This window comes from Leucoraja erinacea, chromosome 20 (assembly GCF_028641065.1).
Source record: "Leucoraja erinacea ecotype New England chromosome 20, Leri_hhj_1, whole genome shotgun sequence".
Classification (NCBI taxonomy): domain Eukaryota; kingdom Metazoa; phylum Chordata; class Chondrichthyes; order Rajiformes; family Rajidae; genus Leucoraja; species Leucoraja erinaceus.
Genome location: NC_073396.1, coordinates 15,625,939 through 15,638,453, shown reverse-complemented (window position 1 = coordinate 15,638,453; position 12,515 = coordinate 15,625,939). Strand labels below are relative to the sequence as shown.

General features: G+C 43.3%; 1 protein-coding gene across 1 annotated transcript in view; it reads left to right on the top strand.

The window, feature by feature from the left end:
* The window catches only part of gaa2 (alpha glucosidase 2), a 35,670-nt gene extending 25,691 nt beyond the window's left edge, over positions 1-9,979 (top strand). The window contains exons 15-20 of the mRNA XM_055651347.1: positions 390-538; positions 942-1,083; positions 3,645-3,743; positions 5,259-5,423; positions 6,703-6,849; positions 8,471-9,979. Coding sequence (XP_055507322.1) covers positions 390-538; positions 942-1,083; positions 3,645-3,743; positions 5,259-5,423; positions 6,703-6,849; positions 8,471-8,533 — 765 coding nt within the window. The 3' untranslated portion in view covers positions 8,534-9,979. The remainder of the gene's footprint in view (positions 1-389; positions 539-941; positions 1,084-3,644; positions 3,744-5,258; positions 5,424-6,702; positions 6,850-8,470) is intronic.
* Positions 9,980-12,515: the final 2,536 nt, after the last annotated feature.

Genomic DNA, 12,515 nt, shown 5'->3' with positions numbered 1-12,515 from the left:
TTGAACCATCCTTAATCAGACTTTATCGGACATTATGTTGCATTAAATGTACCCTTTTATCCTTTATCTGTGCAGTGTGGATGGCTTGATTATAATGATGTATAGTATTTTCTTTGACTAGAAAGCATGCAACAAAAGCTTTACATAACAATAATGAACTAAACTAAACTATGATGTCCACCTGCCCAAGCAATCGGACTGAGACTCGTTCCTCGGGACTTTAGCCATCCCTTGAACTCCACAGCATTTTGGTTGTTCCTTTCACATTTATCAATATTTAAGACGAAAGACAGTACTATGTTTGAATTTTTAGTTAATGTAGTTGAGTATTTTCTGTCATTAATTTTGTCACAGTTGTTTTTCTCTGATATGGTTTCTCTATCTTCCAGGCTCAGGACCCAACAGCATTCAGCGAATCTGCTCAAGCTGCAATGAAGCGTGCTCTCCTCACCCGCTACTCTCTGCTCCCATTCCTCTACACACTCTTCCACCACTCACACATCTGGGGAGAAACTGTTGCCAGAGCCCTTCTCTTTGAGTAAGTTCACGTCCTAATATTCTATTCCAAGATTCGTCAGGGACCGGGCTCCAATGCTGGTGTTCCCACAGCACGATGGTGCAGCGGTAGAGTTGCCTGATTATGTCGCAACCTGGTGAGATCACATCCTGATTACCTTGAGTTATGCATTCTGTTTCCTTTTAGTATCTTGCAAAATTTATGTGAAATTGATGAATAATTCTGTATTTTTGTGTGTTGTTTGAGTCTATGTGATGTCGATGCAAGCAAGATTTTCATTATATCCACCTCACCATGTGAATATGACTTCAGTGTCACTTGACTTGATACTATGTGTAGTTCTGGTTTGGTTTGAAGACTTGTGGGGAGCCCTCTTTTCCTTTGCCTTCGAATTTCACATGTTGTTCCTTATTTTTTAATTCAGGTTTCCTGAAGATAGGAATACGTACTCCATCGACAGGCAGTTCCTGTGGGGTCGAAGCCTTCTCATTACACCAGTGTTAGAGCCAGGCGCCAGCTCTGTAACCGCATACTTCCCCAGAGGGGTTTGGTACGATTTTTACACTGTAAGTTGTAATGGGTTACTTGTTGACCAGAGAGAACCTTAAGCATTTGTCATAAATATCTATCACCTTGTGACAGTAAACTTGGTGGCGGCTTTACAATAAGGTGTGCCTCTGTGGATTACAATCTCACCTCTGGAACATTAAATTGTACGATTAACTCCAGAGACAGGAACAAAAATCCGCTGGCACACCGATGCTGCATTGAGCGAGGGGAGCTGCCCCCCCCCCCCCAAAAAAGGGGCTGGTTAGCCCAAACCTTTCAGCTTGATTTTAAATTTAACATAGAATTGGGGAGGTTCTAGAAACATAGAAAATAGGTGCAGGAGGAAGCCATTCGGCCCTTCGAGCCAGCACCGCCATTCATTGTGATCATGGCTGATCGTCCCCAATCAATAACCCGTGCCTGCCTTCTCCGCCTATCCCTTGATTCCACTAGCCCCTAGAGCTGTATCTAACTCTCTCTTAAATCCATCCAGTGATTTGGCCTCCACTGCTCTCTGTGGCAGGGAATTCCACAAATTCATAACTCTCTGGGTGAAAATGTTTTTTCTCACCTCAGTCTTAAATGGCCTCCCCTTTATTCCAAGACTGTGGCCCCTGGTTCTGGACTTGCCCAACATTGGGACCATTTTTCCTGCATCTAGCTTGTCCAGTCCTTTTATAATTTTATATGTGTCTATAAGACCCGCCCCCTCATCCTTCTAAACTCCAGTGAATACAAGCCTAGTCTTTTCAATCTTTCCTCGTATGACAGTCCCGCTCTGGAACATTAAATTTTACTGCAGAAGAACCTATACTGTAATCCTCTGTCTGAGATGCTGCCAATATTCAGTCATCAACACTGATTAAATGCCATTGTTTGTGTGAACTTGCTACGCACGTTGTATTTGAGGTGTTCTATTTTATGAAGTGACCACATGTCAGTAAAGTTATAAATTGGCTGCAAGTTGCTTTGAGACTTGTTGGCTGTGAAAGATCTTTCTGAATCTGTTGTTCCATTTTAATTTTGTGATTCTACCAACATCCACACACACATCTTCGCCAAAGCCAGTGAAAATATCTTACTCCGATTCTCCATCCAGACATTAACGATAAAGAGGTTGATTTTTATAATGCTTCTTGATGTTGTATCTCTCATGAGCCACTAGCCTAATGTTAAAAAGATTAGCATTTAAAGGTAACATAATAGAAGTCTATAACTTAAAAAGGGTTGGATGTGATACATGGAGAAAGAAAATGTTGAATTCAGAACTAAAATCTATAAATCCTTGATGGTCACCAATAATCAGAATCTGGAAATAAGAAAAAACTGTCTTCAGTCGGGGAGTCGCTCGGATATGGAACTTCCTGTCACAGGATGTGGTAGACGTGATGAACATAGATATATATTCAGTTGGAAACTGGAAGAGCTGTTAGAGAAGAGGGAATAGAAACTTTGGCACAAGAGCTAAGATGAGGAAGACAGAGCGAGAGGTGACTTCTGTGGAGGTTAAACTCCACCAGAGGCTGGTTGGACCAAATGACCTTTGATCTGCATTCTGTGGAGTACTGTATTAGAGTTGAAGACTGTATCAAGAGCAACATTTACTAGGGAATTGCCAACTCTGCCTCAATGCATACGTTGTTCCATGGTCACTGGCAGTAGATCATGAGCAAGTTTCCCGTTGCAATATTAAATGATGAACAAGGCTGGGTGTATTAAACCAAAAACAAACTGTTGGAGGAAATCAATGAGTTAGGTAGCATATATGTCGAGGGAAATAGACAGACAACTTTTCCGATCAGGACCCTTCTTCATCTGTGGAGAGAAATGAACAAACATTCAAGGTTTTGACACTTCTTTCAAAGTTTCTGACCTGAAATGTCAGGTGCATATTTCTCTCTATAGGTGTAGAGGCTTTGGAGATTGTGCAGAAAGAGTTTTACCAGAGTTGGACAAATTTGGATTGTTTTCTCCGGAGATTGAAGGGAGACCTGATAGAAGTATATAAAATTATACGATATGATAAACATTATTCATCACTGGAGGGAAATTGGTCTGCCAACAGTCACAGCGCACAACATGGTACACAAAGAACTTGAAATTAAAAGTGAAAAAAAAAAAGATAAGGACAAGCCACTTGGCTGCTGCCGTGTGCACAGCGCCTTAAACGGAGCGATCAAACAAACTTAGACTGATGACTTGGGCACTGGATTCTGAGAAACATAGATAGCGTAGACAGTCAGAAATGTCAAAGTCCAAACGTGGTAAGATTGATAAACTTTAAAGTACTGCCAGAGGAGGTGGTGGAGTGAAATACAATCACCATGTTTAAGAGGCGTGTAATTAGGCATGAATAGGCAAGGCTTGGAAGGATACTGATCCATTGCAGGCAAATGGGATTAGTGTAGTTGGGCAAAAAGATCAACATAGATGTGACGGGCCAAAGGGCCTATTGCTGTACTGTACAATTATGTATAATACTTTGTTCCTCATTTTATTTAAGGGCACTCTTGCCTAAGTCCATGTTCAGACAATGTCTAGGGTGATATCACACTTCCAGTTGCTTTTTTACCAACAGGGCTCGCCACTGGTTAGCACGGGAGAGTTTATCAAACTACCGGCTCCTCTGGACACTATCAACTTGCACCTTCGAGAGGGAGAGATTATTGTCACACAGGTACCTTGTTTTCACATTTAAATTTCTCATTTTTCCATTTAACTCCCTTTAAGATTTCTCGGAGTATTTTCTACATTGCAGGCTGTGTCCTAATGCAGAATTAAACATTTTCCATCATTTCTGCCACATTCAACAGGGTCCTACCACTTGTTACATCTTCTCATCCACACCCTTATCTGCTTTTCATAAATACCACTCCCTTTGCAACTCCTTGGTTTGCTTCTCCAGTTACTTTCCCCCTCGACTGCAGGAGATATAACACCTGTCCTTGCACCTCCTCTCTCACTTCCATTGAGGGACCCCGGCAGTCTTGCCACGTGAAACAGAGGGTCCAAATCCTTCTTCAGGCTGATGAAGAGTCTTGACCTGAAATGTCACCTATTCCTTTTCTCCAGAGATGCTGCCTGACCCGCTGAGTTACTCCACCATATTGTGTCTCCTTGGTGTAAACTAGCAACTGCAGTTTCTTCCTCCACCTATCACTTGCCAGGTTTTGTCCTGCCCTCACCTCCCTTTTCCAACTTTGTCCTCCCTACTCCATCATAGTGAAGAAGGGTCCTAAACCAATATGTCATCTGTCCATTCCCTCCACTGATGCTGCCTGACCCGCTGAGTTCCGTCAGCACTTTGTGTCGTATTAAAAGAGTGTTACAATTTTATCTATATATGATTCTATATATGATTCTATGACTATTCCTAGGGCAACAATATATCCCACTACCAACACCAAACCACAACTGACACACATTGAGGTTATGGGACCAATCTCTGCCCCAACTAACAAAGAATAGTGACAACACTTCAGATGTTACTAACTAGCTGCAAAGTCCTTTGGGACTTGCTGAGCTCTGAAAGGCAACAAATTGTGTAGATGCAAGCGTTCCTCCCAAAGGCACGGATTCTTTATTTTAGATATTTTGTACAGCAAGGACCAAGGAAACAGTAGCAGGGCCCTTCAGCCCTCCACAACTGCCTTAGCAGGCAGTAGTTGATCTGCACGTCGTTTATTCCTCTTGTCTTCATAAGCCATACCCTTCATCAGTGCTGACCTCTCAAAGTGCAAAGTGACACATAGAAACATAGAAATTATGTGCAGGAGTAGGCCATTCGGCCCTTCGAGCCTGCACCGCCATTTAATATGATCATGGCTGATCATCCAACTCAGTATCCCGTACCTGTCTTCTCTCCATACCCTCTGATCCCCTTGGCCACAAGGGCCACATCTAACTCCCTCTTAAATATAGCCAATGAACTGGCCTCAACTACCCTCTGTGGCAGAGAGTTCCAGAGATTCACCACTCTCTGTGCGAAAAAAGTTCTCCTCATCTCGGTTTTAAAGTATTTCCCCCTTATCCTTAAGCTGTGACCCCTTGTCCTGGACTTCCCCAACATCGGGAACAATCTTCCTGCATCTAGCCTGTCCAACCCCTTAAGAATTTTGTAAGTTTCTATAAGATCCCCCCCTCAATCTCCTAAATTCTAGAGAGTATTGTATTTGCCTCTGCTTTTCACCAGGAACCTGCCACAACCACGTGGGTGAGTAGTGGCAACCCTCTTCACCTGCTCGTGGCTCTGTCTCAGAACACATCAGCAAAGGGCTGCCTCTTCTGGGATGATGGCGAGAGTCTGGATACATACGAGAGAAACAATTATACTTACGTTGAATTTACTACTGATAAGGTACGACCTTTAACCTATAATTTCCTCATTTATCAAAGTGCTTCATTCAAATCTTGACCTAATAAGTAACTGGTAATTAAACATTAATCACTGGGCATGTTTTATAATCTTACGTTTTTCCCTCCACCCGAAATCTACTGCCCCAACAATGAAATCCCCTCCACTGCTGCGGGTGACACACTGAAGCCAATAAATCTAGATGCTGCCTCACCCGCTGAGTTTCTCCAGCATTTTTTGTCTATGTCAATGACCAACATGATCAAAGACCCACACTTCCCTGGTCACACTCTCATTTGGTTACTGCCATCGGAAAGAATGTACAGGAGCCTGAAAACTTGACCACCAGGTTCATGAGCAGCTTCTCCCCAGCAACCATTAGGCTCTTGAACGCTGCACAACACTAACCACTACTCAGCAACTTTAATCTTCTACGGACTGTATGTTTTGTTGCAACATCACTTGATTTTGCTCTATGATGGTTCCCAAGTATTACTGTAATTAAATAATGGTATTACTGATTATTATATATTTATTAGTGTTTTGTTTTTTTACACTCATGGGCCTGTTAACCTGCAGCAAGTAAGACTTCCATTGTTCCATTGCCGGTACATATGACAATAAATTCTCTTGACTCTTTATCATGGGTGATTTGCCTCTCAGCAACGTTCACCTGTGCTGACCTTTAAAGACAAACCAGTTGAGTACGTGAGGGAGAAAGGTAGAGAAAGATAAGCAATGGGTTAGAGGAACTCTTATGGAGCAGGAAGTATCAGAATGGACCTGCTGATTCTGCCATGAATACAATGCACTCTATACTATATTATACTATTAAGGCTGGATGTAGACATATTAAGATTGGACCTATTCCCAGAAATGTTAACACTTGCCTCTCAAACGTCCACACCGTTTGCCTATTTGTCCCAGATTACATTTCTCATCGTGAATAAACAATAGTGCTCAAGGAGAATTTAAGAAAAGTGTTGTTGCTTTTTCTCCTCTTGGCTGCATTCTAGAGATTGATCTTCAGATCCAGGGCAGAAAGGAAAAACTACATGTATCCCAGTTCAGGACAGAACATTCCAGTAGTTCACATCGTGTTACATCTAGTGGGTACATTTTAGTGGTGAAAGTACAATTGCCCACGTGATCCCCCTGTCCAGATATACTGGGGATTCCTGATGGGCCAGAGTTGTTAAGTGGCATAATTCCAGCTACATTCTGAATGTTGGACCACAGACTGAATTCTGACAAAGACGTGCGTTATCTATTTACGCTTTAGAACCAGCTGACCTCCAAGTTGCTACATGTGAATGTGGAGGCTACCTATATCAAGGTGGACACCGTCAGTGTGTTTGGAGTCAACTTCCAGCCATCGAAGGTCATCGTAAATGGATCACCTGTTCCATTTTCACACTCTTCAAACCAGGTGAGGTCCTAACGGCAGGGTTTTATCAGAACCATTCTTCTCTTTGATTTATAAATGTTGAACCCCACCCCGATTCCCTGCTGCCTCCCTCATTTACTCATTCTATTCCTTCCACTTCCACCCCCTCTACCATTCTATCCCTCTCAACTCTGCTCCACCTCCTTCCTCCTCAGATCCTGTCTCTCCCACCTGTACTTCAACATTCTATTCTGATATCCCCACAACTTTCCTCCTCCACTCATCCTACCCACTCAGTCTCCACCAACTCCCGACTTCACAGCCTATCATTCTGAACTCGCGCCTCTAACATCCCCTGTCACTTCTTTCCCCATGTACCCTTTCCCAGCAACCTCCCAGTATCAGCCACTATCATGTCTAAGTCTGGCATCTTTTTCCCCTATAAACCTCCTCGCGCTCCTGTTCCAGCCATTTTCCCAATACTCCACCACTGACCTCTGTAGCATCATCCGTGTTCTTCCGATTGTTTCTTGGAAATGTTGTGCCTCTCTCTTTGCTTGGATGAAGTTTTTAGACTCCCCAGGATAGACGAGTCTACAACTAGAGGGCATAGGATTAAGGTGAGATATTAAAAAAGACCTGGCTGGCAACTATTTCATATGGAGGGTGGTGCATACATGGAACGAGCCGCCAAAGGAAGTGGTAGAGGCAGGCACAATTGTGCCATTTAAAAGACACTTAGATAGATATGTGTGTAGGAAAGATTTGGAGGGATATGGGCCAGTCGCAGGCATGTAGGACGAGATTGATTAGACAACCTGGACAGTATGGACATTGGACTGAAGGACCTGTTTCCACGCCGTATCACTATATGACTCTATCCTTCATAAAAATGTGGTAACCAAAATTTGGCCTAGCCCTCCAGATACAGCTCTCTAATTTTATACACTTCCTCATCAACTCACTATATTAGGCTTGGTTCTCAATTCAACTGTCGACCTTACAATCATATTCTATTTCACAAGGTTCTCTATCTATGCAGCACTGACTTTTGCTGTCTTTGCTCCTCCTGATATGGCCAGAACCAGATCAATAACTCTTCTTTCCTCACCCAGATGAAAACATGCTGACCAAGATGAATATCCTGAACACATTTCATATGTTCCCCTGAACCCTTACTTCTTGCTCTGTCAATATTTCCTCTCCCTCTCCTCCCCATTTGGTGGTCTATAGAATGTCCTCAGCATCTTCACTCTAACCAAATAGATTCTCTCTTTAGATAGACGCAAAAAGCTGGAGTAACAGTGGGACAGGCAGCATCCTCTTTGATCTTTCAAACTCCATTGTTACTATATTCTCTGATCGGTTTTGGCAAGCTTTTTAAAAAATATTTTCTGAACATTTATCATACAGGAATATTAAGTCTAGCCTTGCCCTTTCTTTGCACCATGTTTCAATTTTGCCAGTACATCACAGTCCCATTCCAGTTGCTTTTCGTACATTTTCAAACAGTTTCCATAGTATAGGTTTCATTCCTGCCCAGGTCCCCGTACTAAGTGTCCGCCATACACCAGGTGCCTTGCAATGACCAATTTTATATTCAATCATTGACATGTGTAAGGGCTGCCTGAATGAATCTATCAACATCTTTGACTGCCTGCAGGTTCTGATTGTCGATAAGCTCCAACTACCTCTTGAGAAAGAGTTCTACATCTCCTGGTGGTAATTTCAGCATGCTGAGTTTGCACTGATGATTCGTAATGCTTTTATAAAGCAATCTCCTTTCTGCTACACGCCATTACCAATGGAGACCTATCTGCAAATATCCCACAAACCTGCCAGCACCTGTGGAATGAACACCTGGATGAATCCTTGGCAAAGCATCTTGACTTGAATGGTAAAAGGCACCCCAAAGCACTTTACAGTGAACAAGCCTTGCTTTCAATGGTTGCGCGTACAGCATGGCCTGTCCTATATAACTTTTGCTCTTTTTATTTCCGATTTCACTGTCTGCCTAGAAGTTAAATTTCAAGTTGAATGGGTGCTGAGTGTAGTGTTGAGTCTAATCGGAGGATGCCAAAGAAGTTGGGGAAAATTGCCTTTAAGAAAAATGCGTGGACTGTTTCTGCCCAATCATCACATTAAATTGCAGCTTATACATTTCCCAATTGCAGCTGCCCATAGAGATCACTGCTCCTACCTCATGCCAATGGTAATCATGGGAAGTGAGTCACAGTTTAAGGAACTCCTTGTACGGCAGCCAAGGCAATTGCAGAGAAAGTTGCCATGAAGATGAGGGGAAAATGTAGTGGAGGGGGGGGAGGAAGTTTATTCGTTGAGTTATCCCTCAACCCCTCCCCCTTCCTTGAACTGGTTCCACGTTGCCAGTAATTTTACATCACTGTCGACCGCACTCCGCTGAGATTGCAGAATGCAATGAATAGCTGTGAAGAGCTGCAGTAAGCACCTTTAGACCCTGTCATGACGTCAGCAAAACCTCAGTGTCCCAGTGGGATCCCTGTAATTCTGATTTGTTGTGCAACTTGCAAGTTGTTTCACTAAAAGTTGCAACTGATGCTGAAGGTCATAGCTCACATGGTATTGGTGTAATGTTTGTTGGCCAGGCTGCGCATCATGTGCATTGACGTTATCATGCACGAGTGGTGCTGGAGAAACGTCAGTTGTGTTCAGGCCAGTCAGTCTGCAACGCTCAGTCCACTTGTACTCCACTGGAAATGGTCGCAATTGCAAAAAAATGTGCACTGAATTGATTTAAGTGCATTTGTGCATTTTAAAATAGGCTTTAGATTTTCAGGTAGCTTTCCCTTTTTTTTTCAACTCTGCTCAGATTCCTTATTCGGTTTCTATCCCTTGCACTCCAAAGATTCGAAACCTTGCTGACTCGGTCATGTACGATATTGCACAAAATACCTCCGGTGGGAGCTGCCTTTAGTACAACTGGAGAAAAAAAATGTTTGGTTCATCACTTACCCAACTGCAAACTTACTTCTTGGCAAAATAAATCTCCTAGTGCAATCACTGGATCTGACGTGGAAAATTCTTCACTGTGCAAATCTGATTTTAACGTGTGATGTAAAAGAATGAATTTCTCATGTCTAATACGGCAGATTCATGTTTCTCAATTATATGAATTAAAAGTCTACCTGGCTAATTAGGCTCTGTGCTTTGGTGTTGTCCCAGGCGGGAATTTCTGAAAGATTCGTGCAAGTATACCGATGACACTCTAAAGCAAAATGGATGCAAACTGGTGAAGGGGAGAAAAGTTACTAGGTCTGTGGAAGGGGCTGAAGGGGGGGAAGAATTAATGTGTTATTTTAAAGAGCTGCCATGATGGTGATTGAATGGCCTGTCTATACTGTTCTCACCTTTGGTTTGGAGTTACCTCTGCTTAAAGCTGGAGGACAACTTGTTCTATTTGATTGTGCACACCAGGTTGATTGCATTTGTCGAAACAGGGCGCACCACGTGAAGGTTGCAATCTCCCACCCCATCTCTGCTGTTGTTGATTTTTAAAGCCCATTTATCAATGAAATTGAGAAAGGTTGAGGTCATGATCAGTCTTGGTTGCTCAGAGTAATTTGTCATCTATTAATTCAAATGAAAACAGACTGATCCCCATCTCTTGACCTCAAAACTGTGGAACACTTCCTCTCATTTGCCCTCTCTCCTTGAGGTACAAGTATTTCAAATTAGCATTGTATTGATGCACAGGTTAGAACTGACTATCCATCCAGTGGTCTTGGAAAGTGGGCAGCACTCAGGTCTACATGACCGTGGCTTTTAGTAAGAAGTTCCAATACGTTGACCCACAATAGATGGTAATCCCACAATATTGGATCCACTTGGTGGCAAAGTTACTGGTGGTGTGGTCAACCTGAATTTATTTTGTTCAATAGGGGTGCGGAGGAGCAGGGGATTTGCTGCCTTACAGCACTGAGAGACCCGGGTTCGATCCTAACTATGGGTGCTTGTCTCTACGGAGTTTGTATGCTCTCCCCATGACCTGCGTGGGTTTTCGCCGGGAACTCCGGTTTTCACCCACATTCCAAAGACGTACAGGTTTGTAGGTTAATTGGCTTGGTATAATTGTAAATTGTCCCTAGTGTGTGTAGGACAGTGTAAGTGTGCAGAGACCGCTGGTTAGCGTGGACTTGGTGGGCCAATGGGCCTGTTTCCACGTTGTATCTCTATATTAAATTAAACTGAAAAGTATTTTCTGGTGTTGCTCGTCTCTTCTGCAGCATGGTGCCAGGAATGTGCTGCCGGAAGTAATGGAAACAATGGCGTTTAAGTCTTTTAGATTGAACCATGAATATGCAGCGAATAGAGGTACATGGATCACTTTCAGACAGAGAAAGACACAAAAAGCTGAAGAAGGATCTCGACCCAAAACATCACACATTCCTTCTCTCCAGTGATGCTGCCTGTCCCACTTAGTTACTTCAGCTTTTTGTGTCTATTTTTGGTTTAAACCAGCGTCTGCAATTCCTTCTTACACTACTTCAGCCAGAGATTAGTTTAATTTAGAATCATTGGCCAAAGAGCTTGTCCCTGAGCTGTACTATTCTACGTTCCAACCGTTTCAGATACACAACACCATATACTATTTCTGCCGGAATACAGGAGGGCAAAGAAAAGTTGTTACCTGCTACATATTTTTGATCCTAGTATCATAGATTAAAGTTAATAATTTTAATGAAATATAATCCCATCATTCACACCCACCTAAAGTGTCTACCATTTCATACCATAGCCCCTTTGTATAAGAACATGCACAATATCAGACATACTCAAAAGCACTTTATAGCCATTAGTCCTTTTAGTGTAATTACATTAAGTAATGTGGGAAATATGTATGCAATACAATAATATATACACTACCATTTGTCATTTGAACCTCAAATGAGGTTCAAACGAAATTTGGTTTCTGCAGTCATACAAGAAAAAGAACCAAGACACACAACCAACATAATTTACACAAACATCCGTCACAGTGAATCTCCTCCTCACTGTGATGGAAGGCAAAGTCTTGTTTCTCCCCTGCTCTCCATTCTTTCCCGAAATCAAAGTCAAAGCCCCCGGCTGGTGCTAGCAAGTTCTGCGGCTGTTTAAGCCACGCAGGGCGATGTAAGGCCCCGCTTCGGGCGGGAGAAGTTACCGTTGTTGGTGCTCCGTGAAGCAGTCTCCCACCGGGGACCCGCGAGCTCCCGGTGTCACCATCCACCGGAGTCGGGCCGCAGCAGCGCGCCATCACAGCTCTCCACACTCCGAAGCCGGCCTGCTCCACGATGGTAGGTCCGCAGCTCCACCGGTTCCGAGACTTGAGCTGCCGTTCCGGTTGGAGGCCGCTCCACGGCGCTAGGCCCCAATGGCAACCGAGACCCGACAAGGAAAGTTCGGGTCCCCGTACAGGGAAGAGATTTAAAAGTTTCCTCCCCCCGCCCCCCCACACATACACATTTAAAAACCCACTACAAACTATACCCTCAACGGGACAAAAAAAATAAAAAAAGACAGACAGACATCAGAGGCCGCTGCCACGTCGATCACGCCGCCCATTGATCTCAGCCTGAGAGCAGGACGGTGATGGCAAGATGGTCTGCTTCCGTGCTGAGGGGTGAATTTTTGAACAGTGGACCAGGAAGAAGAATCATGTCATCTTTTCTTGAATTGAAATTGCTATTAGC